General features: G+C 62.2%; 12 protein-coding genes across 12 annotated transcripts; 7 read left to right on the forward strand and 5 right to left on the reverse strand.

Moving 5' to 3' along the window:
- Positions 1-28: 28 nt before the first annotated feature.
- Positions 29-794, reverse strand: RHTO_05063 (uncharacterized protein; the record flags this gene model as incomplete). Its single annotated transcript, XM_016418726.1, has 4 exons — positions 29-158; positions 221-299; positions 371-473; positions 675-794. The coding sequence occupies 4 exons, from the start codon at positions 792-794 to the stop codon at positions 29-31; spliced, it is 432 nt and encodes a 143-aa protein (XP_016276002.1).
- Positions 795-1,067: 273 nt separating this feature from the next.
- On the forward strand, positions 1,068-3,561 carry RHTO_05064 (beta-tubulin; the record flags this gene model as incomplete). Its single annotated transcript, XM_016418727.1, has 16 exons — positions 1,068-1,072; positions 1,136-1,163; positions 1,269-1,282; positions 1,419-1,437; positions 1,509-1,527; positions 1,592-1,610; positions 1,667-1,784; positions 1,847-1,908; positions 2,002-2,041; positions 2,082-2,394; positions 2,454-2,858; positions 2,916-3,013; positions 3,073-3,167; positions 3,230-3,257; positions 3,317-3,363; positions 3,489-3,561. The coding sequence occupies 16 exons, from the start codon at positions 1,068-1,070 to the stop codon at positions 3,559-3,561; spliced, it is 1,383 nt and encodes a 460-aa protein (XP_016276003.1).
- Positions 3,562-3,790: 229 nt separating this feature from the next.
- Positions 3,791-4,865, reverse strand: RHTO_05065 (TP53 regulating kinase; the record flags this gene model as incomplete). The annotated part of the gene is made up of 4 exons (XM_016418728.1): positions 3,791-4,039; positions 4,100-4,224; positions 4,288-4,696; positions 4,755-4,865. 4 exons carry the CDS (start codon positions 4,863-4,865, stop codon positions 3,791-3,793), a joined length of 894 nt encoding a protein of 297 aa, XP_016276004.1.
- A 202-nt stretch (positions 4,866-5,067) lies between these two features.
- Positions 5,068-7,617, forward strand: RHTO_05066 (drap deaminase; the record flags this gene model as incomplete). The annotated part of the gene is made up of 15 exons (XM_016418729.1): positions 5,068-5,249; positions 5,303-5,359; positions 5,424-5,438; positions 5,507-5,528; positions 5,593-5,611; positions 5,676-5,757; positions 5,813-5,918; positions 5,974-6,052; positions 6,109-6,265; positions 6,330-6,408; positions 6,478-6,541; positions 6,601-6,635; positions 6,705-6,933; positions 7,046-7,468; positions 7,529-7,617. The coding sequence occupies 15 exons, from the start codon at positions 5,068-5,070 to the stop codon at positions 7,615-7,617; spliced, it is 1,638 nt and encodes a 545-aa protein (XP_016276005.1).
- A 549-nt stretch (positions 7,618-8,166) lies between these two features.
- On the forward strand, positions 8,167-8,593 carry RHTO_05067 (uncharacterized protein; the record flags this gene model as incomplete). The annotated part of the gene is made up of 3 exons (XM_016418730.1): positions 8,167-8,271; positions 8,333-8,422; positions 8,522-8,593. 3 exons carry the CDS (start codon positions 8,167-8,169, stop codon positions 8,591-8,593), a joined length of 267 nt encoding a protein of 88 aa, XP_016276006.1.
- A 503-nt stretch (positions 8,594-9,096) lies between these two features.
- Positions 9,097-9,634, forward strand: RHTO_05068 (uncharacterized protein; the record flags this gene model as incomplete). Its single annotated transcript, XM_016418731.1, has 3 exons — positions 9,097-9,218; positions 9,375-9,483; positions 9,554-9,634. The coding sequence occupies 3 exons, from the start codon at positions 9,097-9,099 to the stop codon at positions 9,632-9,634; spliced, it is 312 nt and encodes a 103-aa protein (XP_016276007.1).
- A 499-nt stretch (positions 9,635-10,133) lies between these two features.
- Positions 10,134-11,967, forward strand: RHTO_05069 (ribonuclease T2; the record flags this gene model as incomplete). The annotated part of the gene is made up of 9 exons (XM_016418732.1): positions 10,134-10,349; positions 10,420-10,486; positions 10,557-10,594; positions 10,715-10,892; positions 10,958-11,011; positions 11,074-11,359; positions 11,417-11,514; positions 11,572-11,774; positions 11,833-11,967. The coding sequence occupies 9 exons, from the start codon at positions 10,134-10,136 to the stop codon at positions 11,965-11,967; spliced, it is 1,275 nt and encodes a 424-aa protein (XP_016276008.1).
- Positions 11,968-12,242: 275 nt separating this feature from the next.
- RHTO_05070 (uncharacterized protein) lies at positions 12,243-12,756 on the reverse strand (the record flags this gene model as incomplete). The annotated part of the gene is made up of 2 exons (XM_016418733.1): positions 12,243-12,652; positions 12,726-12,756. 2 exons carry the CDS (start codon positions 12,754-12,756, stop codon positions 12,243-12,245), a joined length of 441 nt encoding a protein of 146 aa, XP_016276009.1.
- A 249-nt stretch (positions 12,757-13,005) lies between these two features.
- RHTO_05071 (DNA topoisomerase 2-associated protein PAT1) lies at positions 13,006-16,595 on the reverse strand (the record flags this gene model as incomplete). Its single annotated transcript, XM_016418734.1, has 5 exons — positions 13,006-13,074; positions 13,133-13,907; positions 13,975-14,903; positions 14,998-16,109; positions 16,406-16,595. 5 exons carry the CDS (start codon positions 16,593-16,595, stop codon positions 13,006-13,008), a joined length of 3,075 nt encoding a protein of 1,024 aa, XP_016276010.1.
- Positions 16,596-16,861: 266 nt separating this feature from the next.
- On the forward strand, positions 16,862-19,190 carry RHTO_05072 (alpha-1,6-mannanase, glycoside hydrolase family 76 protein; the record flags this gene model as incomplete). The annotated part of the gene is made up of 8 exons (XM_016418735.1): positions 16,862-17,306; positions 17,369-17,459; positions 17,519-17,592; positions 17,718-17,798; positions 17,923-18,094; positions 18,159-18,564; positions 18,635-18,784; positions 18,903-19,190. The coding sequence occupies 8 exons, from the start codon at positions 16,862-16,864 to the stop codon at positions 19,188-19,190; spliced, it is 1,707 nt and encodes a 568-aa protein (XP_016276011.1).
- A 2,149-nt stretch (positions 19,191-21,339) lies between these two features.
- RHTO_05073 (uncharacterized protein) lies at positions 21,340-22,256 on the forward strand (the record flags this gene model as incomplete). Its single annotated transcript, XM_016418736.1, has 2 exons — positions 21,340-21,432; positions 21,561-22,256. 2 exons carry the CDS (start codon positions 21,340-21,342, stop codon positions 22,254-22,256), a joined length of 789 nt encoding a protein of 262 aa, XP_016276012.1.
- A 195-nt stretch (positions 22,257-22,451) lies between these two features.
- Positions 22,452-25,941, reverse strand: RHTO_05074 (galactosyltransferase, glycosyltransferase family 31 and 32 protein; the record flags this gene model as incomplete). The annotated part of the gene is made up of 5 exons (XM_016418737.1): positions 22,452-23,497; positions 23,550-23,608; positions 23,666-24,559; positions 24,614-25,833; positions 25,888-25,941. The coding sequence occupies 5 exons, from the start codon at positions 25,939-25,941 to the stop codon at positions 22,452-22,454; spliced, it is 3,273 nt and encodes a 1,090-aa protein (XP_016276013.1).
- Between the last annotated feature and the right edge of the window lie 367 nt (positions 25,942-26,308).

Below are 26,308 nucleotides of genomic sequence, written 5' to 3' on the forward strand. Positions count from 1 at the left end.
ACGAGCTGGTCGGTTCCAGCTTTCGCTTTCAGCACGAGTAAGCTCGAGCGACGTCGCGGAAACACGTATGAGGCGTTGTAGGCTTGCAGAAGAGTCGTGAAGAAGATTTGATGGAGAGGCTGGGGGAGAAGGAAGAGGCGAGGTCCCGTCGGGCGAGTCTGCGGGAGAAGAGCCGAGGTCAGCTCCACGCCTACCCGCGCACGGCATCGAAAGGACGCACAGCTTGACGAGAAGGGTGCAGAGAGAGAGAGAGATCACTTTTTGCAGCCGCAGTTGGATCCGCAGGTGCATGTCGAGTTCTGCCGAGAGCAAGGAGGGGAGGTCAGCCGCCGGCGACACTTGCTGGGCGGGAGGGCGAGAGTGGACGCACTCCGGTGCAAGAGCAGCCCATCTTGATCGTCTTTTGGCTTTGAACTCGAGGTGGATCGAGCGAGTGAGGGAGAGGAAGGAGAGAAGCGAGCGAGTCGACTCGGCTTTTTGTACCGTGCGAGGTCAAAGCGTTTCCTCGTGACTTGGCTAGCGTAGGGCGGTGCAGTCGAGCCAGCGCTGGGGGGTCATGGCGGGCGATAAGCGGGAGGGAGGGAAGAGCCGGACGAGGGAGCAGGGGGAGTGGAAAGTACAAGGCCCATTGAGCGGTTCCGCGACGTGGCTATCATCCTGTCAGCCCCGTGTACCTCCCTACGCATCGCAACTGCCCGTCTGGCGGCCGTGAGAACAGCGAGATGGGCCAGCGGGAGGGCGTGGGAGAACGAGCAGGGCTGCGGGCGTCGTTCGAGCGGGTGCGTCGGGGTCATTCGATGCTGCAAAGCACATGAGAGCACCGACAGATCCCAGCGAGCTGTGTGTCGAGCTGGAGAAGGGAGCAGGCCTCGTCGCGTCGTCCCTTCCTCCTCGACCTGCTCTGTCCCCGCTCGACACCTCGCCCACCGTCACGCACGCCAGCGTACGTGTCAAACAGCAGCCAGAACTGACCAGGCGACCCAGCTGACCCGCGCACCGCTTTCACCGCGCGCTCAAACCCCTTCCTCGACCACTCGCCCTCGACGCGGCCATCCTCCAGCTCAACCATGCGGTGCGTGCACTGGGCGAGCTCGTAGACACTCAAACACGCTGACACGACACCCACAATGAGCAGGGAAATCGTTCACTTGCAGACCGGACAGGTGCGGCGCCCTCTCCTTCTCCTCCCTCGCCCCAAGTTGGCCGACCATCTCGCGGCCCTCGGCCTCCGCTGCGTGGACTGAAGCTGACTCGTTGCCTGCGAACAGTGCGGTAACCAAATGTGCGCTTCGTGGCTTCCCTGCGGTTGTGGGTAGCGAGCGAGCGCTGGGCTGGTGGGGTCGGAGGAGGAGCGTGTCCTGGAAGGCACAACGGGAGCTGGATCGCTGACCTTGCCATCTTGCGACGTGTCTCTTCAGCGGTACCGCATTCTGGGAGGTGCGTCGTACCTTGCGACGAGCGCGTGCGGCTGCGAGATGCTGATCCCCGTTCTTCTTTGTCCCGTACAGACTGTCACCGAGGAGCACGGTGCGTCCCGCGTCGTCCGAGTGTCTACAGGACTGCTAGCTGACCATTCGTATCCCTCGCGAAGGCCTCGGCCCCGATGGCGTGTGAGTTCTGCCTTCCTTCTCCTCGACCGCATCGTACTGACTCTCGTTCCTCGCAGCTACCACGGCGACAACGACCTCCAGCTCGAGCGGATGCAGGTCTACTTCAACGAGGCCGCCGCGAACAAGTACGTCCCGCGCGCGGTCCTTGTCGACCTCGAGCCGGGCACGCTCGACGTGAGTCTCTGTCCTCCCCTCCACGCTTCTAGCTCGCCAGCTGATGCGGAAACGTCCCACAGGTCATCCGCTCGTCGCCTATGGGAGAGCTGTTCCGCCCGGACAACATGGTGGCCGCGCAGAGGTGCGTTACCCTTCCGCCTTTTCCCTGCCTTCTCCTGGGCTTTTCCCGGGCTTCTCCTGGACCCTGACTGACGCATTCTGGGCGCGAAATCAGCTCGGCGGGCAACAACTGGGCGAATAAGTACCGTCCGGACGTATTTCGGGGTTCCCAGGCTTATTTCTCCGTTCGCACAGGGTCACTACACGGAGGGCGCTGAGCTTGTCGACCAGGTGATGGACGTCGTGCGCAAGGAGGCCGAGAACTGCGACTGCCTGCAGGGCTTCCAGCTCACGCACTCGCTCGGAGGCGGCACGGGTTCGGGTATGGGAACGCTCCTCATCTCCAAGATCCGCGAGGAGTACCCCGACCGCATGATGGCTACCTTCTCGGTCGTCCCCTCGCCCAAGGTCTCGGACACTGTCGTCGAGCCGTACAACGCGACGCTCTCGGTCCACCAGCTCGTCGAGAACTCGGACTTGACGTTCTGCATCGACAACGAGGCCCTCTGTGCGCGGGCCTACTCCTCCTCGTCAGTCAAGACCCGAACTGACCTTGCACACCGGCAGACGACATCTGCTTCCGCACGCTCAAGCTCAGCGTCCCGACCTACGGCGACCTCAACCACCTCGTCTCGGTCGTCATGAGCGGTGTCACGACCTGCCTCCGCTTCCCGGGCCAGCTCAACTCTGACCTGCGCAAGCTCGCCGTCAACATGGTTCCCTTCCCGCGTCTCCACTTCTTCATGGTCGGCTACGCGCCCCTCACCGCGCCCGGCTCGAAGAACTTCCGCGCCGTCTCGGTCCCCGAGTTGACCCAGCAGATGTTTGACGCCAAGAATATGATGGCTGCAAGCGATCCGCGCCATGGTCGCTACCTCACCGTCGCTGCGTACTGGCGCGGGAAGGTCTCGATGCGCGAGGTCGACGACAGCATGCTCCAGGTCCAGACTCGCAACGCCGACCACTTTGTCGGTGCGTCGCGCTCGCCATCCTTTGCGCTGTTCCTCTCGCTAACGAGTGCGCGCACAGAGTGGATCCCCAACAATGTCCAGACCGCCCACTGCGACGTCGCGCCCAAGGACAGCAAGATGGCCGTCACCTTCATCGGCAACTCGACCGCGATCCAGGTCCGTCTCCTCCTCCTGCCTCTCTTCCTCGCTATACTGACGACTCGACACGTCTGTAGGAGCTCTTCTCGCGCGTCCACACCCAGTTCTCGGCCATGTACCGCCGCCGCGCCTACTTGCACTGGTACACCGGCGAGGGTATGGACGAGATGGAGTGCGTTCCGGAGTCTTCCTCGTCTTCCCGCTCACTCTCTGACGCTCTCATGAGATGTGCAGGTTCACCGAGGCCGAGTCGAACATGCAGGTGCGTCGGAATCATCGAACTTGCTCCAGGACGGCCGCTGATCCTTCTTCCTTTTGCAGGACCTCGTTGCGGAGTACCAGCAGTACTCAGAGGCGGGCATTGAAGAGTGAGTCTATGGATGTCCCTCTACGCCGAGTCCTGCCTCCGCAGCGGTGGTGGAACTTGCGCGCAGCGGTGGTGGAACTTGCGGAAGATTTGAACCCGATACTGACCTTCGCCTCGCTTCCGCAGCGAGTACGGTGAGGAGGAGTACGCTGCTGAGGGTGAATACGCCGAGGGCGGCGAGTACGCCGAGGAGCAGTAAGAAGCGGAAAAAAGGAGCGCCTCGTCTCGCTTGCTTTCGTTCTTTCCCCCGCTCCGCCCCCACCATTCGCCGTCGTTCTTCTCTCCACTCCGTCTCCTTCGTTTAATTCTTCGTTCTCGCATCAAGGCTCACGATTCTCTCAGCTTCGGCACATGTTGCGAGCGAGAGACCAGAAGAGAGGGCGAAACGAAGGCTTGCGTTCAAGCGCGGAGAGATGGCTGCCGCCCGGCTACCCAACCATACTCCGCTTCCTCCCACGCATACGCACCTCCTCCAACCGCTTCTCAACGCGCTCCCACTCGCCCTTCTTGCCCCTCTGCAACGCCTCGCGGTACCCCTCCAGGACGACCTCAAAATGCGCGATGCCGCCTGGCTGGACGGGGTGGGTCGAGGAGAACGCGCGCTCGAGGACGTAGAGGTCGACAGCGCGGTCTTCGTGCATTGGGGAGGTGGAGGAGAGGCCAAAGTCGATCAGGACCTGCTCGGGGAAGATTTGCAAGTCAGTGCAGGGAAAGCGAGGCGAGCGACTGTCACGCACCAGCTCGAAGCGTTGTGGAGCGTTTGTGAGCCGGACCATCATGTTCGAGGTCGTCAGGTCGCCGTGGATGATGTCCGCGAGGTGCATCTTGCCAATCTCGCGGCCGATGGCTCGCAGCATCGAGTCTGACCGACGACAAAGGTCAGCATCAGGCTCTTCTCTCATCCTTTTTACGGTGAAGAACGCACCCTCGTCGATTCCCGCTTCTCGAAGGACATCTTCAGGAGACCCGAGAGACTCGTCCGCAATGACCTCTTCCTCCGCGTCCTCCGCAACGTCGTCCTGCCCTCCTCCCAGGATCTCCCGCACGCTCCAGCCATCGATCCACTCCATCCCGAGACACCCCTGCTTGACATCCACAAGCCGCAAGCCAGGAACCGTCACTCCAGCCTTCATGCACCGCACCAACGCCCGCGCTTCGGAGATTAACCGCTGTCGCGTTAGTTGCGCGTCGAGGGTAGGGTGTCGGTAGCGTTTCGGGAAGCGGTATTTGAGGAGGATGGGCACGGGAGGAGGGGGAGTCGGTTCGGCAGAGACAGCGGCGCTCGTTGAGCGGATCATAGCGGGCGAGGGGAGCAGTGTGGATTTGTAGACTTTCTGTGGGCGCGTCCAAACAGTCAGCTCTGCTCTCAGCGGAGCTGGCGAGCATACGCACTCCTTCAGCTCCTTGCTTGATGAGATGAGAGCGGGAGATGAGATCGTGGACTGGCGCGCCGAGTTGGGTGGCTTCTACTGCAGCCTTGACGTCCTTGTGCAAGTTCGGCATGGCAGGCAAGCAGATCTAGCGAGAGCGAGTGAAGTTGATGAGGAAGAGCGAGAGAGAGACGAAGCTTGTCCTCGACCGCACGAGCTGCAACGGCCAGTCTGGCTGTGCTGGGCCGTAGAGTGAAGCTACAGAGCTGCTTGAGCCGGTCCAGCCTCCCGCCAAACGCCCGACGCCGTCCACCTCCTCCCACTTCCTCTCCTCGATGGGCAACCCGACCTCGACAGCCGAGACGCGGGCCAAGGCGGGAAAGGCGGGAAAGGTGGGCAAGGGTGAGAAAGGGACGTCACGGAAGGAAATCCCACCGCCATCAGGCGCCTTTGCGCTGCCGCCGCCCAAACCCGAGTACTTCGAGGAGAACGGCCTGCGAAAGGTCAAGCCTTACATGCGCGTCGTTTCTCGCTGGTACTGCGACCTGTCTTACACTCTCTGGCTCGCAGGTTCGCCTTCCAGAGCTTCGCGAAGGAGCGATGGCAGGGCCGAACGGTTCTCGACATGTGAGCCTCTCCCCTTGCTCTCCTCGCCTCACGAATAGCTGACATACCACATTCGACTCGACAGCTACAGTGAATTCAGGTCCGCCACCGTCTTGCAGCCTTGCGCCTTGCTGATCGAACGCTGACCGACGCAGAGAGCTGGATTAGGGATCGCACGATAGAATATTACGTGCGTCTGCGTCCTCTCCTGCTTCTTGCGATCTCTCCTAACCATATTTTTGACCGCTCTGCAGCAATGGGCGATCGAGACTGGTGCGGAACAGCGCTTACGTTTGCGCTCTTCCGCAGCTGCTGATCCCTCTCGTTTCCTTCGCAGGCGTCATCGTCGTCAACAACCAGAAGACGACTCCCGACTACGTTTTGCGGAATGGAGACCTTATCTCGAACGTCCTGCATCGGTGCGCTGCCTGGGTCAAGCTGCGAAGTGCGGAAGGCTGACTTTCGCCGGAACAGACACGAGCCGCCTGTCGTTGCTGGCCCGATCAGGATCATCTATGACGGTCGGCTACCAGGGAACGATGGGGAGACGCTGGTAGTGGAGAAGCCTGGGTCGATGCCGGTGAGCCTGGTTGGCCTGAGCGGACGGGCACGGATCCGACGTTTGTATTACGCAGGTCCACCCAACCGGTCGCTACAACTTCAACACCCTTCTTGAGATCCTCAAATACGACTACGGTCTGCCGCTCGTGCACAGTGCGTGTACTCTTTGCCTATTCCTTCCCTCCAAACTGACTCGTCCACGTCTCCAGCCTCGAACCGCCTCGACCGCCTGACATCCGGCGTGATGGTCTGCGCTCTCACTGCTGAGGCGTCGAAGAAGCTCGGTGCTTGGTTCGGTGGGCGACGGAATCACGAAGGTGGGGTGAGCAAGGAATACGTTGCGCGGTGTTTGGGAAAGCTCCCCGAGTGCGTCGACTCTTGCGCTCTTCTCAGCGAAGGACGGGTTGCTGAGTCGTTATGTGTGTTAAAGTGGCGAGATCTTGTGCAAGGAGCCGCTATTGACGATCGACCGTCAAATCGGCGTCAATGTTGTTCACCCGGACGGTCGCGTGCGTTCTGCATCTTTCTCCTTCGAGTTCCTCATCCAGCTGATTCTCCTCCGCCGTTATTATCTGCAGGATTCGAAGACGATTTTCCGAAGAATGAGCTACGACGAGCGAAGCAACACGAGCGTCGTGCATTGTGAGCTCACTCTTCCGCTCTCCTGCGCGTTCCAAGCTGATAGAGGTATTGTCGTACAGGTCGCCCCATCACGGGCCGGTCTCACCAGATCCGCGTAAGCCTCGCTGTTCTCCTCCTCCTCCGCGCAGCGAGACTAACCCCCTCCTCCGCTTCTGCACCGCAGGTCCACCTCCAATTCCTCGGCCACCCAATCGCCAACGACCCGGTCTACCAGAACCGCGCCGCATGGGGCGACGAAGGTGGGAAAGGCGGGGTGTTTGGGAAAGACCGCGGCGGGACGGAGGAGGATAGGGAGGAGAGGAGGAGGAGGGGGCAAAGGGTTTTGGCGAGGGAGGTGGAGAGGGTGAAGGAGGATGGCGAGCAGGAGGCGAAGGGCGGAAAAGAGGGTGATGGTGCGTTCTTGCTTTCGCTTGCTCGTGGGAGGCTTGGCCCTGGCCAGTCGCCGCCTCTCACTGCGACTCACCGTAGCATTAACGCGTCAGCTGTCCTGACCTTTGCTTTCAGCAGCACCCGACCCTCCTCGACCGCGCTACAATGCATCCGGCGACCTCCACTCCGACATCGCTCGCGCAAACCGCTCCCAGCCCGACTCTCCAGCCATTGACGACATTGCTTCCGGCTCAATCGCAGCGGAAGAGGCACTGACCGCCGGTGCCAAGCGTGCGATCGCCGCGTTGCGGGAAGTCAAGGACGAAGCGGACGGGTTCGCGCGCGAGCGGGATCTGGAGGCGGTTGAGCGGGCGCGACGGAGCGAGAGGAACTTGATGAGCATTGATGCGGACCCGGAGGTGGTTAGCTCTGCGGCGGAGGAGGATGGAGCGGCGGAACGAGCGGGAGAAGCGGACGGGTTCTGCTCGACTTGCTTCACGCCGCTCCACCCTGATCCGAAGCCTGAGGCGCTGTTCATCTGGTTGCATGCTATGCGGTGTGCGTGCACATCTCCCTGCTCCTTCCCACGCTGTCGCTGACGACGGTCCTCGTTCGCAGACAAAACGATCGACTGGGACTGGTCGAGCGAGCTGCCGTACTGGGCGGAGGAGACGTACGAGGTCCCGCTGTCGTCCATATTGGCGTAGCAGGTCGTGGGCGTCTATGCGACCTGGCTGGCTGGCTGTCGAGCGTTGAGAGGAGGAAAGCTTCGCCTCGTCTTCCGCGCGTCCTCTCTCCGGCTCTCTTAGCGCCCTGGCTTTCTTCTGTAGCTTCACTTTGCTCGCGTTTCGTCTTGCCTAGCTTGCGCCAGCGAGAGCGAGGAGGAGAGACCTGCCGAAGTTTGACCTTCCCAAATCGCCCGTCCGCCTCGACACTCCGTCCTCGTCGCTCGTCCCTCGGTAGGATTACCGCGCAATATCCTGTCGATTACGAACGGCGCCTGAACCGCTGGGCTCGGTCGTCGCAAGGTCGGCTCGGGCGGTGCACTCGATGACCTCACCTTGCCGGTATAGTCCTCGTCGGGTCGCTCGCTCTCTCTCTCCTCTTCCTCCCTCTCCTTTGCACGAGAACACTCAACTTGACACTGTACGTCGCCCTATACACGCCCGCCGCTTCCTCACTGACCTACTGACCTCCCATACCCTCGCACAGCTCACACGACCCACACCCTCACACCATCCGCATCGCCAATCAGCATGTCCTCCTACGACAAAGACCCCCAGCGCCTCGACTCCGAGTCCGCGACGCAGAAGGACCCGGTCGGCGCATCGCACGGTACCGTCGACAACCTCAACGACCAGGTGCGTCTCCCCTTTCCCTCTCTCTCCCAAAAACGCGTGCTGATCAAGTGGGCGAATGCAGTACTTCCGCAACCCGCCTAACAACCTCGGCTTGGACAACCCTGCTGAGCAGGACCGGGCGAGCGACTTGGTTGGCGCGCAGAACACGGAGGTGCGTCCGCTCGCTCGCTCTCTCCCTCTTCCTCGCCAACAGCGGGGGAGCTTGGAGTGCTGTTGGGCAGTATTCGTTGACGCTCTCTCCCTTACGCAGCCCATCGCCGACCCTCCCTCAAAGGAAGAGCTCAAGCGCGTCCAGGAACTCGCCGACCGCTTGAACAAGTAGACGCCCTCGCCGTTGTCTCCGCATCGACAAACAGCATTTCACGAACTTGTAGCATACGACGTCGCATCGCGCAAATGAAAGAATGGTAGTACCACGCATTGACGAGGCGGGACGAGGAGCAGAGCGGGACGACGGGAACGAAAGGGCAGAGAGGTGCATGCTGTCGCTGCTCTTCCCCGTCGCTTGTGATGCCCTTTGACAGTGCGTGTAGGACGTCGGCCGTACTTGACCAGCCCACTCGTCGCTCGCCATGGGTACGAAGAGGAAGCGGGCGAACCTGCAGGCTTCTCGCTACCCTCCCTTGGTGTCGCTTGCGCCTCTGCAGCTTCGGGCAAAGTGTGTAGCGACAGTGCACGCATACAAGCGTCCATCCAGCGTCGTGGCCGTCGTCCTCAGGGAGACTTCCCGTTCCCGCACTCTCGTGACCTCTCTCTTCCTCCTTCTCTTCACTCTTCTCGCTCTTGCCACTCGCTATCACTCTCCAAAGTCAACAAACAGCCAGCATGGACCGCCCGAGCACGCCAAAGGTCTCCTCACGTCCGTCGACCCCCCATGGACACCGCATCTCGCGCCCCGGCACTCCCGCTCGCGGCTCTCGCCCTGGGACTCCCTCGAGGCTGCAGAAGTGCGTTTTGCCATCTTCTCCAGCCTGGTGCGCTCGCTGACCGTGCTCGTCGCCTCCTCACACGACCTCGTCCCCACCTCTTCATTCACCGTCCCCACCTCTTCGCCTCGTCCCGAAACGACGTCGACGCTCGCTCCAACACGCGCACGACGACAGGGACCCGTCAGCGGCGTGGCTCAAGAACCCGCCCAACAACCTCGAGCTCGAGGACCCGCGCAGCCAGGACAGGGCGTCCGACTTGCTCGGGTCGCGCTACACGGAGCCGGTGCGTCTTGACGGCGGTCTTGCGGGTACGGGCGGGTTCGGAGACTGATGTTTGGAGACGCTGGACACAGGTCAAGGGCCCGCCGAGTGACGAGGAGCTCAAGAAGGCGCGCGACCTCGCCGACATGCTCGAGAAGCGCAAGAGGCAGTAAGACGGCGCTCGCCTGGATCGCCTGGCGTTACTCAAACAGTGTAAATACACTCTAACCAGCTTGCAACGGGACTCGCTTTGATCTGCGAGCGCGAGAGGCGACGGACGCACGACTTGACCTTCGCAAACGCGGAGTCCGCACGTGCGGGCCGCTTGCGCTCGCCTCTTCGTCCTTTCTCCCTCTCTGTCTGCTCGCCGACGCTGCAGGCCCTCCGTCGACACTGCCAAGTCTTCCTCGGTCCGTCGCTCGCTTCCACCGCTCCGCCCAACCCCTCAGGCTCCTCGTATCAATCGACGCTAACTGGCCTTCTCCGCGTGGTTCTGCCGCCCCAACAGCTTCCGAACGTGCTGTCGACGGCTCAGCCGAGCAGGTTCAACGTGCACTCGAGAGTCTTGGCGGCTGTGCCGTTACCGACATCTCTGCCGACTCCTCCTCCTCCTTACTCTCCTCATCTCCTCTTCTTCCTTCCTCATCGCTTCTCCCTTTGTAATCGGCAAAGATGCTTCAGCCCACTCTCCTCGCCGCAGCTACCGTCGCACTCGCCAACATCGTTTCAGCCGACTCTTCCGCCTCGTCCTTCCCCGGTCTCTCAGGACTGCTCAACGCCGCCGAAGCGCAGGCTCACAAGTTCCTCGGCCTCAACGCTTGTCCATCACCTGCTTTCGCACCTGCCAGTTGCGCGAATGGGAAGCCGCCTGCGTTTCCGGGTCTTGATGTGCGTTCTCGCTCTCCACCCTTCGTTTGCGAGCTGTCAAGGCTGACCATGAGCTTTGGAGGCAATATAGCCTTGCTGCACGAACGTACCCGGAGGATATTTCCTTTCGACTCAGTTCTGGGACTCGAACCCGCCGAGTGCGTTCCGGACTTCCCTTCCTCTCGTCGAGGCTGCCTCGTTGACTTGCCTCTGAGCGGCGCGTGGCAGCTGGTCCGAATGACTCGTGGACACTTCACGGTCTCTGGGTAAGTCTGGCTCCCTGCTTCGCCTGAAGATATCGGACTTTGCTCATCGAGGAAACTCGCGAATCTGCTTCAATGGGCGAGTCTCGTCTCCCGCATCGCTGACATGCCTCCTACACACAGCCCGACAATTGCGATGGCACCTTCGACCAATTCTGCGACCCCGCGCGCCAGTACACCAACATTCGCTCAATCCTCGCTCAAAACGCGCCGAAGCAGTTGCTCGACTACATGAATGTGTACTGGAAGGACTACCAGGGGAATGATGAGATCTTTTGGGCGCATGAGTGGGACAAACATGGTGCGTTGGCGACCGCTCGGGACGAGAAGGGGAGAGAAGCTGACAAGGAGGTGCGGGTGACACAGGAACGTGCATCTCGACGCTCAACACGACGTGCTACGGCAAGCACTACAAGCAGTGTACGCGCCTTTGACACAGCGGACCGAGCAGAGACGTTGCTGACGACCTTCGACCGTCGCAGACGAAGAAGTCGTCGACTACTTTGAGCGCGCCGTCGAGCTCTTCCGCTCCCTCCCGACCTACGACTGGCTCGCAGCCGACGGCATCGTACCCTCGACGAACCAGACCTACACTCTCGCTCAGCTCCAAGCGGTCGCGAAGAAACACCATGGCTATGAGGCGATCTGGGGCTGCACGAAGCAGGGCGCTCTCGATGAGGTCTGGTATGGATACATTACGAAGGGTCCTGTCAATGGCGGCAAGTTCATCCCGACGAGCCCTGACGGTTCAAAGTCGTCCTGCCCGGAGTGAGTTTGCCTTCCTCGAGGCTTTTTAGTTCTCCGCTTACCTCGCTTCTTGTGCAGCACCGGCATTCACTACTACCCGAAGGGCTATGTTCCGCCTGCGACGGGTGGCTCTACCGGCGGAAGCGGCAACAGCACCGGCGGCGCCTTCTTCAACGGTTCGCTCCCTTCACCTCGTCTCCCTCAACCTCGCTGACACCCTACCACGCCCGCAGTCTTCGTCAACGGGACGCAAAACGGCTGCCTTATCTCGAAGGGCACCTGGTACACGACCGGAACTTGCGCGACCTACCGCCTCACGCCAGCAGCGAGCGATCTCGCTGCGGGCTTCACCATGACATCGTCGAAGGGACCTTGCGCCGTCTTGAACAATACGCTCTCGTGCGCCACGGGCAACACTGCGAGCACTTTCACTCTCGTGAGTTGCGTGCCTCTTTCGCACGAAAAGCGGTTGCTAACTCTTCCTCCTCGCGCAGGACTCGGACAAGTACCTCTCGTACGCCGGCTCGAGCACCTTCTACGCTCAGGAAGTCGCGGCTGGCTCGGTGCAGGAAGCGGTTCTCACCACGAGCGCGCCTGTTAGCCTCAAGATCCAGTACGCGCCTCAGTAGATCCTCTTTCGCACGAGCGCCTCTCGCTCTTTCGGCTTTGTTTGGATTGTGTAGCTCGGACGTAGGGTATTGCCTGGAATGCAGGCATTGATATTGGCTCTCGGAGTCGTGGCGGGTCTTTCGCTGAGGAGGCGAAAGCCAAGTCGAGGAGAACGTCCGTCTTTTTTGCAAGGTCCCGCTCGAACTCGCCCTCTACAGCCCTCGTTCCACCCTCTTGACGACGTTGGTCCTGCTTGAGATTGCGGATCCGCCTCGCTTGCCGCCGTCGCCGCGCCTCAGTAATATCCGATGTACTTCCTATCGCATCCTCCGCCGTGGTAGCGATGGTGCTGAGGGCGGTAGTAGTGCGGATGGATGCCGAGGGGAGGGTACGAGTACGGGTAGGGCGTGTCGTAGGGATAGCGCGAGTGCGAATGCCTGCGATGCTTGTGGTATATCTTCTTGTGCTGCTCCTCGAGAGCTCCGACGGCGCCTTCCGTAACGAGTTGCCTTCCCTCGACGGCGTTGACGCGAGCGCGGAGGACGCGGATCCTCCAGATGGCGAAGAGGACGACGAGGCAGAGGAGCGGGAAGCAGATCGACGGGACGATGATGGCGGCGAGGCGCTGGCTCCTCGTGAGACCGTCGCAGCCCCTTCCGCGCCAGTACCAGCGATCGCAGTGGTGGCGGTCCGGAAGCGGGCGGACTGTTCGCAGGGAGGAGCGCAAGTTGAGAAGGCCGCTGCTGGAGAGGGAGGGAGGAACGAACAGAGGACGCACAGTAGCCGGTCGACGGGTCGTAGTACGACATCTTGCTCCGCCTCGTGAAACGTCGACGGGGAGAGAAGGAAGAAGAGCGAGAAGAGCACCTCCGGATGGGTCGCATGAAGCCAAGGTGGGTGGGACGGCGCGAGTCGACACAACGTCGAGGTCGCCGCCGGCTGTTTGATACTGTATTTGTGATTGCTTGTGATGGACGTCTAGCATAATAGGCTGGGACAGAGACAGAGGGTATACAAGAAGGGAGGAGAAGAGATCCGACAAGAGGAGGAAAGCGACTTCAGTCTTCGTCCGTCTCGATCATCGACGCGTCGAGGGAGAGAGCGTGAAGAAGGAGGTTGACGTTGCGCTGCGAGCGAAAGCAAGGGTCAGCGAAGTGGAAGGAGGACAGTCGGGGCGAAACTCACGATCTTGAGGGCAGCCTTCTCGGGCGCGCCAGCCGGAGCCTGCGCCGCCTTGACCTTTTCGAGCTGACGCGCAGAGCGGACATTCTCGATGACCTTGTCCCGGACGCCGGTGACGAGAACCTGCTGCTGGTCCGGATCGGCGCAGACGGCGACACTTGCGAGGAAGCGCCAGACCGGCTCGTCGTCCTGGTCGGCCTCGGGTCGGAGAGCCTCGAGCGACTGGTACTGCGCGACGCCGAAGGGAAGCGCGGCGGCGAGGCGAGTCGAAGGGAAGAGCGCCATGAGGTTCGAGCCGGAGGAGAGGACGCCGAAGAGATGGGTGAAGGTGCGATGCCACTGCTGCAAGTCGGCCTGCTCGGGCGCGGGCGTCGCCTGCTTGAGCGACTCGGCGCGCGAGAGGAGGATCGTAAGGAAGGCGAGACCGGGCTTGGACCGGACGACCTTGAGGATGTCGTTGCGGTCCATCAAGAGTCCGAGCATGCCGACGACCATGCGGAGCTGGGCCTGTCCGACGACAGCCATGATGGGCGCGACAATCGAGTTGAGGAGCGCTTCCGTCTTGGTCTCGACGGCGACGCGGCGCTGTCGGCCCGAGGCGGTCGTGTCGAGCTGGTCAAGGACGGGCGCCTCGACGACAACGTCGAGCGTATCGAAGGTGGCGACAAGGAGTGTGAGGAGAGTGAGCGTCTGCTCGGGCGAGAGGTGGCGGATCGCGCGCGGGAGGATGCGCTTGCCCTTCAGGGGCGAGAGGATCGAGATGAACGGGTGAGGCGTGCTAAGAGACCGCAAGCGACAAGTCAGCTTGCGCAGTCTCGTCTTCAGCGGGAAGAGGGCGAACGCACCAAGCATCGAGCGGCTCCATGACGTGCAGGTTGTCCCACAAGCGGTCAACAAGCTCCTTGTACTTGTCCTCAGCCTCCTGGACCGCGCTCTTTGCCTCGTCCCACTTCTCCCTGATCTGCTCCCTGACCTCTCCCTCGACCGTCATCTGCTCGTACTGCGCACGGACGCCCTCGGCAGTCGCGAACAGCGCAGGCTGGATGCGCCTCAACTGCTCGAGGTCAAGCACGCAGTCGTAGATCTTCTCGATGATGGCGAGTGCGTCGCGGTGCGAGAGTGGGCCGGTGATGGGGTTCGGAGCGGAGGCAGCGTCGGACGCGGACGAGGTGGTCGTGATCAGCCCCGCGCCAGCGAGAAGCGACTGGCCCGTCGAGACGCCCGCTCCAGCCTTCTTCTTCCCACCCTGCCCCTGCTGCTTCTCCGCATCTGGCGAGCCAGATCCGTTCCTCGCGCCTTCCGCGCCTTGCTCCTCCGCCACCGTACGCTCCTTGTGCACGCTCGTCGAGCTAGGCTTGACCTGCAGAAGCGGCCTCGGCGCACTCCTCGTCCTCGTCGCGATCTTCCCCAGCGCGCCCTCAAGCGAGAGGGTGTGACCCGCCCCGCCCGAAACTCCGCCCGTCGCGTTGCGCTTCTTGGCACTGTCGACGAGGCGCTGGACGTTCTGCGCCATCCGGTTCATCGCGTTCTCGCGCCGCGTCGGGCGGCGGTTCGCGTTCGAGTTGGTGTTGGGACCTTGAGGCGGGGCGGGTCCGGGACCAGGCAGAGGTCCGCCCACAGAGGCGACGAGAGCTTGCTGCCGCGACGCCTTGATCGCCGCCATGATGTGGAAGTAGAAATCGTCGGCGTACGGGTCGTCGGTGACGAGCTGCGAGACCTGAATGCGAGTGATGAAGTCCTTGTCCGAGTTCGACATGAGGTTGTTGTGCTTGGCCTGCGATACAACAATGCCGTTCATCCATCTCGTCAGCTTCTGCCGTCAGGTAGAGCTGAGACCGAGAGTCGTGAGCAAAGGCAGCGTGACGCACCATACTCGCAATCTTAGCCGCCTTCCTCTTCCTCTTCCCCTCAGCCTCCTCATGCTCCATGATCCTCTGCTCCACCATCCTGACCAACTCATCCGCAGCCTTCTTCTTCTCCTCCTCCTCTCCTCCCTCGCCCCCTCCCTGGGCCTGCGACTGCGCCTGATGCAGAAGCGCTTGAAGCTGCGCGCCCGTGAGAGACGGGTGCTGCGTGTGTTGAGAGAGCGAGAGCATCTGCAGGCCTTGTTCGACTGAAACGGGTCCTTGTGCGCCGGCCGCGGACGGGAGCGGCGGGAAGAGCGTCGCCATCAAGTTGGGTCCGCCCACTCCCGCTGCGGCTGGGACGGGCGAAGTCGCGGTTGCGCCAAGGGGAGGGAAGGCCGGACCAGGCGTTCCAGGACCCTGAGGAGGCCTTCCAAACGCCGGGCTCTGGCTCTGCGCAGGCTGAGGCGGTTGCTGAGGCAACGGAGGCCGGAACGTCCCTGCGGCGACGGCAGCTGCTGCCGCGGCCCTGTGCTGCGCGATGATCTGTTGCTGGATCTGCGGCGGGAGGGAGGTGAAGTTCGGTGGGAGGAGGTGAGCGGGAGGGATGAAGGTGGCGGGGTTGAAAGTCGCGGGATTGAAGGGGAGCTGAGGGGCGGCGGCGAGGGGCGTCTGCTGCTGAGGAGCGAGACCGGGCGGGAGTTGCTGCGTCTGCGGCTGTGCGGGAGGCACGGCAGGAGAAGCGGCGGCGGCGGCGGTACCGCGCCGACGAAGCATCTCCGCTTCGACTTCCTCGAGCGTCATCGGGCGAGTCGAGGTCTGCGCCGGCTGCTGCTGCTGCTGCTGGCGCGCCAAGGCGGCCGCACGCATCTCGGCTTCGACCTCCTCAACCGTCTTGACCTGCCTCGACGGCTGAGGAACCGCCGGAGGAGGCTGGGTGTACGCAGGCTTTCCAGCCGATGAGAGCAACGGGTCGTCGTTCAGGCTCGTCCATGGCGAGCTCGAGAGCGGCTTGGACGACGAGAGGAGCGGGTCGGTCCAGGCTGTCGAGGGCTGCTGGATGGGCTTCGTGGAGGACGGGACTTGGTCGTGGCCGAGGAAACGGGCGGTCGAGCCGGCAAAGTCGAAGTCTCTGCCTGCGAATGCGTCGGTAGGCAGTCAGCAAGGGCTTGGGCGTACAAGGTAGGCGTGTAGTTGGTCGAGGGTATGTATCCGCCTCTTGCGCGAAGAGACCTCGCCAACTCCGTCGAATGATCCGCAATCCCGCTCGCTCCCATCGTTGGAGCTGCAGAAGCGCATGCCAGTAGACTACAGCCACTCATGCTCCGCCCAGTGTCCCCGAGAGCCCACGAGCACTCGTCTCCCCCCCGACGAGAGAACCAGCAAAAGCGCCCACAGCGCTCGATGCAGCCCGCGAGACCCGCAGACTCACCGACAGGTGCCCCGAATGCCTCATCTGCGCCGAACGCCTCGTCATCGCCGCCCTCGAGCGCGCCAAAGGTCTCGTCGTTGAGAGCGTTGGCATCGTCGTCGAGGAGGTGCGCGAGGTCAGACTCTTGATTGCCCAGGTCGTTGAAGGAGTAGACTGCGAGGTCTTCTGCGAGTCCGCCGTCGTACGACATGGCGAGATGCGCCCGTACGAGGGGGAGGGGTGGTGGAGCGGGACGAGGAGGGGACGAGGGAGGGTGCGAGTTGGACTGTGGGCGAGTACGAGTAAGCACGAGTTTAATGAGAGTATCTGGCTGCACTCACCGCGGCAGACGGTGCTCGTCGAGGTCGAACCCGCTCGCCCCTGCTCTCTTGACCTCACCGGCTCATCGCTCGCTCACAAACTCGCTCGAGGGACTCGCTGCTGGTGCTCAGCGTGCTCGCAAGGGTCGATTCAGTCATGGGGAACCGCCGCCGAGTCCCGCTGCTGCTCGCCGCGTCCTCGCTCGTCCTCCTCCTCGGCACTCGCTCAACACTCGCCATTCCCTCTGCATCGCCAGTCGAGTCCTGCCCGTCGACCTACGACGACCCCTACCTCGCATTCCCTCACCAGCCCCGGCACGGCCACGCCTTCGTCCCCTCAGACCCCGGAAACCCCGTCCACCCGCTCCTGCAAGACATCCGTCTCCCCGAGAACCCGACCAACCCTGCGCCACGGCCTGTCACAGCCAAGGACAGGCATCAGCTGTATACGCCCGGACGGAACAACTCGTTCAGGACGGACGAGTTTCGCTTCCAGCCGGGACGACGGGCGAAGAGAGACAAGGATGCCAAGGACGAGCACGGAGGAGTCGACAAGCGCGCCGTCGTCTCGAGCGTAGATGTCCCCTTCCCGCCCTCTGCATGTGCGTCGTCGACTCTCCCGAAGCGCAAACATCGAGGCTGACTTGGGGAGATGTGTCGACAGGGATCGACATCAACGACTTGTCGACGATCGCGACCCTCGCACAAGCAGCCGTCGCTCGAATGCAGACCTGGTACGAGAACGGAGTCTTCGAGTGCGTACTTCGTCCCGTCTTCTGCGAGATTCGGGACTGATCGAGACGTTGCTATGTAGATGGACAGGTTGGTGGCAGACGCCTGTGCTGGGCATGGCTTACACGAACCTCGACCTCGCGCTCGGGAACCAAGGTGCGTCTCACGCTTCTCTTGTCGAGACAACGCGAGGCTGTTCCATCTCTAGCCTCCTGGGTCGAGGACGGAAAAGGATTGTGTCGGCTCGAGACGAGTCCTGACCATTCACTACACGTGCGCAGTCAACGAGCTCCTCATCAAGGACCTCTTGATCCGTAACGACGGCCTCGGGTGGATGATCGACAAGTACATTGACGACCAGAGTGCGTCTTGCCTTCCTCCTCTCGGTCCCTCTCCTTCCCCTCCTTCCCTCACCCTCCGTCACGTTACGCCTCGCCTGTGTATTCACTAGCGACGACTGACTTGCCCAATCCTCCCGTCACTCAGGCTGGTGGGCCATGTTCGCCCTCCGCGCGCACCAAGCCTACCCGAACACGACCTGGCTCAATATGGTCGAGACGATCAACAACAACAACTCGCTCTACTGGACCGACACGTGCGGAGGTGGCGTGCTGTGGTTGACGTACAAGCCGATGATCAAGAACACGATCACGAATGGGTGCGTTCGAGCTTCTCCTGCGAGGCGTCAAGGGACGGAGCTGATGGGCGGTTGGTCCGAGCAGTCTCTACTTTAGCATCCTCACGCGCCTGTACCGCTACACGGGCAATTCGACGCACTTCGACTACGCGATGAACACCCTCAACTGGTGGCTCTCCTGGTCGTTTGAGCCCTCAAACGGGCGCGTCTACGACACCATCACAGCCGACTGGCAAGGTCAGCCGATGGACCAATGCACCAAGACGGGCGAGCAAACCTGGACGTACAACTCGGGCGCGTTCCTCTTCGGGCTTGCGGACCTGTTCTACGCGACGGGGAATACCAAGGTCCTCGATTTGGCGAGGAGTATCGCGTATGCCGCGATGAGGGACTTTACGGATCACCAGACGGGGATCTTGACGGAAAGTTGCGAGCACGACCCGCCGCCTGGACCGGGCAAGCCTCCGGGCTGTCAGCAAGACGAGACGGTCGTGCGTCCCCTTCCTTCCCTCGCTTCCCTCTCTTGACTCACTCGCTGACGCTCGCTCGTTTCGCGCTCAGTTCAAGGGCATCTTCCTCCTCGGCCTTGCAGAACTCTACGTCGCGCGCCCGGACCCCAACATCTACAACTTCGTCAACACCCAGCTCCTCAGTAATGCGTTCAATAACCTCGACGATACGTGGTTGTTTGGGATGTGGTGGGGTGGGCCGGTGCGTCGCGCTTCTCTGGCGCTCCTGCTGTCCTTGCGCGGTGCTGCTCCGTCTTTCGCGGGATACTTTGATGTATGCGGAGAACGATTGCTGACGCTTACTCGCTCCTCGTGCACAGTGGAACGTTACCACCGCCGGCCCGAAGACGCAAATCAACGCCCTCTGCCTCCTCTCCGCCGCTGCCATGATCAACGCCGACTACCTCTCCGCCGCAGGCCAAAAGACGGCCGTCCCGAGCGTCACGGACCAGATCAAGGTGCCGGAGAGTACGGCGACGGGCGAGGCGGGGAGCACGAACCGTGATGGAGCGGTTAATGGAGCGGGGAGGGCGAGCGAGTGGGCGGGCGCGACGGCGGTTGTGGCGCTCGCGATGGTTGTCGGTGGAGTGGGAGTATTGTGGGCGTGAGCTTATCAGCTATAGACGGACTTTGGCGACCCGCTCGATACAGACACTTCCAGACTCTTGTTGTAACCCCCTCTCGACCCGTCCCCTTCCGGTCTCACCTCTTGTTGCCTGTTATCGAATCTGTATGACTCGCACTCCTGTCTGGCTGTCGCGCTAGAGGGGGAGAGGGACTTGCTCGTTGTTGAGGAAGGAAGCCTTCTCAACCTTCGCTCTTGCGCTCGTGCTGGCGTCGCGTGGACGCTGCGTGCGCTCTCCACGATGCTCAATACACGCTCTACGCAGCAGAGAGGTCGACTTGCCAGCCTGAGTGCCGTTGCACTGACCCTCTTGTTCTTCTTCTCCTCCCGCTCACAGACTCTCCCGTCCTGCTGCCCAGACCAGTACATTCGCTTGTCACCAGGTTTAGTTATGCTCAAGGACTCCTGTCGACCGCCTCGCAGTCGCTCCGACTGCTCTCCTCGTGCCTCCCTCGCCCATGGGGACTCACTCAGAATCGCTCGTTTCCTGCGCTCCCCTGCCTGTGGATCGGCTTCTGAAGGCTTTGAGGCAGTATGAAGGGCTGTAAATGGGCGATAGAGGCCCTTGGGCCGGCTTGGGGCGGCAGCAGAGCGTGAGGAAAGCGGGACAGGCTTGCACGGCTTCAGCAAGGAGGGTCAGGGAGGACACGACGACGGGCAGGCGAGGCGGAAGGACTTGGCGGAGCTGCATGAAGGTCAGATGTGGCAGCTGTGCTGGGTTTGCGGTCGGGGAGGCCGAGCTAGGCGCTGGAACGACGGGCTACAACGAGTCTCCTGGCTGACGACAAGCTTCTAAGGGTATCGAACGTCTCCTGCGCTACGTCCGGACAACGAGCCGCAGACTGTCTCCTCAACGTTGCGTGTGAGGCGGCCACCCAGGTCCAACGGGCTGTTTGCGGACGGCGAGGAGGAATGAGGCAAATGATGGACGACGGGAAGAGAACGAGCGTCCTCAGCGCCGGCTCTTCGCGGCTCCTACGACGTTCTCCAGGCTAGTCTCAACCCCTCGTGGAGCTCAGGCAGCCAGCGGACGAGCGGCAGCGGATGGTTCAGACTCAACCCTTACCGCGACAGGCGCGCCCGCAACTCTCGCTCGTTTCGGTGCCTCGCTCCCGCTACAACGACCACGAGCGGGTTGTCTAGCCTGCTCGGTCGGCGAAGAACCATTGCTGCTACAACTCGACCCCCTGTGCGCTCCCCCGCGAGCCGGGCTTGATGCGCCAGCCGCCTCCTCGTCCTCATCAGTCTCCGCCGCTCGAACTGGTATACAGCTCAATGTCAAGACCACCAGGCGCAGCACTGCAGGGTCTCAGTGACGCAGGAACCCGTCAAACACCGACCTGCAGATTTCTGACATCCGCGACGCCCCTCCGCCCGCCCTCCGCCCGGCCACTTCTTCAACACGACTACCGCCTCTCGATCCCCTCAGCAAGCGTCTAGGGTCACGGCGGAACGAGCGGCGCAAACTGGGATGCTGGAATTGGAGGAAAGGCGTGGCGGCAGCCTCAGCAAACCCCTCCGCGCCCCTTTCGCCGACTCGTCGCCTTCAGATGCTTACGACACAGCAACTTCAGCCTCGATGGCTAGTCGAACCCTACGGACGCCTCACGACTCCTCAAAACCCTTTTCACGACCTTCTTCACCTCGCGCTCCTCCGCCTGGCTTTCCCTTTCCTTCTCTCGCCGCCGACACATGCTTTGCCACCCTTTCGACCCCTCCTCGACATATGAAGCGCTCTCGAATGGTCCTTCGCCGACGATAAGCGTCCGTCACATCCTCTTCCTGGTCTCGAGTCGAACGGCTACTTTCCACGCTGGCCTGGTCGCCCAAAGCTGTCCACTGGCTGAAACTCGACTGAGACTCGCCCGTTGAACCTTGCTCTACCCCCTGTGACTGCGCCACTCAACAAGGTTTGCCCAAGTCACGGATGGCTGGCTCGTTGAGACGGCGAGATCGTCGCGGGCGAACGACTTTCGCGCTCGCCTCGCTTCGCCTCTCTCTCTCCTTCTCTTCACTCGCACTCGCCTTCGCACTCTGAAGCGCCTACAGCACAACACACCCACAGCTACCCATCGACATCACTTCACACCGAGAACCCCTCCAGCACACTCCTCGCCTCCTTCCCGCCCGCCATGGACCGTCACCCCCTCCTCGCCTCCTCGTCGCCCAACGCCTCGCGCTCGTTCATCGGTGCGGTCGCTTCGTTCTGCTCGTCGCTTAACCCGGTGCGTTCAGTCTCTCGTTCCCTGCGCTTCTCGAGACCGTATGCTGACGTCTCGGTTTCGCCCGCTTCCCCTTCGCCCTCTCGCCTTGTCGACTGCCTCGCTTCCTGCTCCTCGCTCTCGCCCAACAGTTCTCGTCGAAGGCCTCGCCCGCACGCCCTCCCACCTCCGTCATCTCCCGCCCCTTCCTCTCGCACCTCGAAGCCAAGCCCTCTCCCGCTTTTGAGTTCATGACTGCCGAGCGCCATCTCGCTATCGCCTGCCTCAAGGACGAAATCAACGAGCTCTCGCACCCCGAATCGGTCGCCTCGTCGTCGGCTTCCTCCAGCTCGTCCACCTCGTGTCTCCTCAACTACGCCAACGACTCGGGCTACTCCTCCCTCTCGTCCGTCTCCTCCTCGTGCTCGCGCGAAGACCTCATCACCGAACTCGGCGCAAAAATCGCCCAGCTCGAGAAGTACTCGTACAAGACCGAAGCATGGCGTCGGAAGGAGTCGTACCTCATCCGCTGGCTCTTCGCTCGCTTCGAGGCCTACGACAAGCTCTACGTCGAGGGCCTCCTCGAAGGGCGCCGCATCATCATGAGCCAGGAGGACGACGAGCGACGACTGGAGCGGCTCAAGGGCGCGCGGTACTGGGAGTCGAGCATCACCGAGGCGCGGGCGTTCGAGAACCGCATTCGCGAGGACCTCGAGGGACGCATGAACATCTGGTTGCGCAAATTCAAGGAGGACGCGCACGACGAGATGGTGCGACACATCGGCCGGATGCGACGACACGACCTTCGCGACGCCTACCTCCCTCTTCCTTCCATCTGGCGGCCGTGAAGACGACATATCCACTCTGTATCCGTATCGTTTGGCAGGTTCTGTACCCTTCGACAGGTTCTGTATCGTTCGGCTCGCTCAAATGCTGTTGTAGAAGTCTCCTCGTGTTGTTGTAACGGTTTCCGGGTCTTCCTTCCCTTCTTTGCGTCCGGAGAGCGAGAGACATAGATACAACATCGTTCCGAGAGCGTCAACCTAGCCCGTACTCGGCGGAGCTGGCACTTCTACCGCAATCCTTGCCTCTACCTTCTCGCCTCCCCATTCCACCTCGATCCGCAGCTCGTCCATCAAGTCTTCCACATCGCCCTCGACTGCTCGTCGCGGCGGAACGTACACCGTCGACCGCAGGACGGCGTTGATGTCCCTCAGTCTCGCCTCCTCGACGACGACCTTGACCTCGTTCCCTCCCGGCAACTCCGCCTGCCCGTCCGCCGTCCTGGCCGACAAGCCCCGCACAGAATACGCCACCCGCCCGCCCTTCGCTGTCGCGAAGCGGATCTCGGCTTTTGCAGCCGGCGAGCCGCTCGCAAGAACGCCTCGGAGCGAGATGAGGTCGAGGCCGTCAAAGTGGCCGTCTGCCGAGCCGACGAGCGCCAAGTTGGGCGTCTCAAGTTGCTCGAGGGTCGTGCGGGCGCGATAGGTGTACGAAGAAGGGAAGCGGAGCTGGATGCCTTGCGCGGAAGATGGCGGTTTCGCCTTCTCGGTGTCGGCGGAGGAGAGGAGGCCGACGGGTCGAGGAATGCGAAGTGAGAAGGCGTCGAATGCCTCGCCAACAATGCTGCCAGCCTGAATCCGCAGGTGGTTCGTCATCTTGCCGAACAGGTGGATCGACCACGACTCGCGCGCCATCCGAGCGAGTTCCGCTTTCCCCTCGCCTGGAGCGAGCGCGCGGACGAGCTCGTGTGCCGAGACCCAATTGCGCGGGTACAGGACGTGCGGCGGGAAGATCGTGAAGCCGTGCATCTCGAGCTGGTGCCGCTTCGAGCGGACTGCTGTCGTAATCGCGCGCGGACCGACGCAGTTGAAGCAGTCGACCGAGTACGTCGTTGAGAAAGCTTTCTCCATGATGTCGCGGAAGACGGCCCAGCCTCGGCGGAAGCGCATAACGCCGGGGGCGAGGTACATGCCGTCCTCGTCGAGCGTCCAGTCGAGGTCGCTCGCAACGGTCGAGTAGTCGGCGCCGATGAACTCGACCTTGGAATCGGGCGGCGAGCGGATCCATGGCGCGTCCATGTCGAGGTCTGCATGGAGACGGGTCAGCTGGGGCGCTATGGCGAGGCGAGCGCAACTCACAGGTTCCGCCATACTTGAAGAGGAAGAGATAGCGAAGGTAGTCGGTGAGATGAGAGAAGCTGTGCAAAAGCTGAGTCAGCGAAAGCGAGCGTGACAGGTGGAACGAAGCGACGCACAAACTCGGCCCCTTCTGCCACCTGTCCCAATCTTCGAGCCACCGCTTGCTGTGCGGTCCGAGGTACCAGCCTCGCTCCAACATCTCCTCCTTGCTCACGCGAATGACGTGAATGGCGTATCCTTGGCGGGTGTAGTCATCGAAAAAGTCGGTCGGCAAGTTCGTCGAGAACATGAAGAGGATCGCTCGTGGCTCGTGCGCCCAGATCGTCTCGAGCGCCTGGTAGTGGCGCTCCTGGAACGTCTCGACGCCGGTCGTCCAGCAGAGCATGTGCAGGAGGTACCAGTCGTCTGTCGAAGAGAAGGGCGACGAGTGTTGCGAGAGCAGTCCGGGCAGGATCCACGGGTCGTCGGCGCTGCCGATGATGAAGGGCTCCGGCGCAAGCTTGAGGGGACTGTCGAGAGCTGCCGTGGCGGAAACGGAGGGGCGGTTCCACAAGGTCGCGCCCTTCATGTCGTCGCAGGCGTATCCCCAGTCGCGCCAGTGATTCCGCCTCTTCCGGCACGACGGGTAGCAGACGCCGCACCAGTCCTGCAGGAGGCCCTCGCACTGCTTGCGTCCGGCGACGATGTTGGCGTACATCTCGCGCGGGCCGAACCCGCTCGGCTCCTTGTACTGCCCGCCGAAATGCTTCGCGATCATATCGTTCTCACACACCTGCGCCTGCTGGATGCGGTAGTCATGTATAGGCCGGATGCCGGTCGGGAAGAGCCAGAGGCCGAGGTTCTGGTCCTCGTTCTTGACGAAGAGGCGGGAGGATGAGGGCGGCGCGATGAGGTCGACGAGGTCCTTCGACAGGATGTGCAGGGCGCCTGCTGTGTAAGGCGGGAAGGACGAGAGCTCGTAGGAAAAGTCGGCGTTCTTGTTCGACGAGTCTTTGATGGCCGGGATGTCCCTGTGGAGCGCGAGAGTCAGCAAAGAGCAACGCAACGGCTGTGGAGCCGCTCACCAGTACGCAAAGCCTCGCCAATACTCCTTCCGCCGACCCAGCTGGACCAGCTCCTTGCCGACGATGTCCATCCGCAACAGAATGTCGTCGTCCGTCTTCAGAACGTAATCCACGTCCAAGCCGGACGCCCACTTCCACCCCTCGTAGATCTTCTCGCTCAGGTGCTCATACGAGTCGTGCGCAGGGACGACGAGCATGTCGCCGAACTCGTCCGCCTCGGCTTCAATGCCGGGACCTGCCCGCGCAGCAGTCTGAGGCGAAGGCGCGACGCCGAGAAGAAAACGGTAGGCGACGGAGATGGACGGTGTTTGGCGTGGGAAGAGTCGAACCGAGGTCTCGCGGAAGGTGTGTCGGTTCGTGAGGGAGCGGTTCGTCCAGGAGGAGGTGACGAGGATCATGACGCGAATGTCGGCGGTCGGGATTAGTCCTGTCGCAAGGGAGGGGCCGCGAGCCGGCAGCGAGACATTCGCGCTGAGACGAGGCTTGCCGAGTTGGACACCGCCGCCACCCTTGTACCGCGCAACGAACTGCTGCCAGAGCAGCGCGTTCATCGTGAGCCATCCCAGCACCGCGAACGGCAGGACTGTTCCCCACAGCACTCTTCTCCAGCTCAGCACGCGCTCGCCCTTCCTGTACTTGTCCGTCCGCACGCCTGGTCCAAGCACCATCGTCACGACTGCCGAGAAGATCCGCCAACCCTGCTGTCCGCGCCGGTCCTTCCGCTCGACGATGTTGCTCGTCACCCAGGTCTGGACGACATTGCAGAAGGCGGCCGTCGTCGCGCAGACGACCCATCCTGCGACTGGCTGGTCGAAAGAGAGAACGCGGTGCGTGGTGAGGGTGAGTGGCCAACAGATGGCTTGCAGGCTGATGACACGGACGATGGTCGGACCGAATGTGTAGTAGACGAGCCATCGGCGCAGGAGACCGCGAGCGAGCGAGAGGGTGAAGTAGGCGGTCGCGAGCGCCCACATGCCCGAGACGAACCAGTCGAGTCGAGTGCTGCGAGCGTCGGTGACGCCGACTGCATGGCCACCCTCCTCCCATGTAGACGACGCCCATACGAGGTGCGGCGTCGAGTAGAAGCGGGCGGCGGAGTAGACGAAGCCGATCAGGCCGGGCACCATGGCGAGGAAGTTGAGGAAGACGAGAAGGGGGGTCCAGATGCGGTACCGCTTTCGTGGCGGCGAGGTCTGCGTTCGGGAAGTCGGTAGAGCGGTCTGCGAGTGCGTCCTTAGCGCAGGATAAGTGCCCAGAAGGAGCGATTCACATACGGATGCTGGTGAAGGTTCGGAAGAGGCGGCGCCGCCTAGTCGTAGTCGCGCCATCTTCTGCTCGCTCGGTATCCGTCGGTGGCGTAGGAGCTCTACTCCAGAATCACCACTCGAATTCTGATGCCGCCTCGAGGTATTGCTTGACCGAGTCGGGATCTCGAGAGCTTCGTCCGAATCCTCGTCGTCGTCCTCTCGCGCTTCTCTGGCGCGACCGTGCGATGAAGGCGTCGAGTCTCCCTCTGACGCTTCGGCTATTGCAGGCGGGATGTGCTGGATCGTGTAGAGCGAGCTGGACGACGAGGTTCTCGTTCGGGGTAGTCGAGGTGCCGAGTCCTGGAGAGACCGCGGCCGCCCTTCAGCAGTCGGCGAAGGAAGCCATGACGGGAGTTGCGATTGCTGATCAGGAAGCGTGCTGGTAAAG

The sequence above is a fragment of the Rhodotorula toruloides genome (assembly GCF_000320785.1).
Source record: "Rhodotorula toruloides NP11 unplaced genomic scaffold Scaffold3, whole genome shotgun sequence".
NCBI classification, from domain to species: Eukaryota; Fungi; Basidiomycota; class Microbotryomycetes; order Sporidiobolales; family Sporidiobolaceae; genus Rhodotorula; species Rhodotorula toruloides.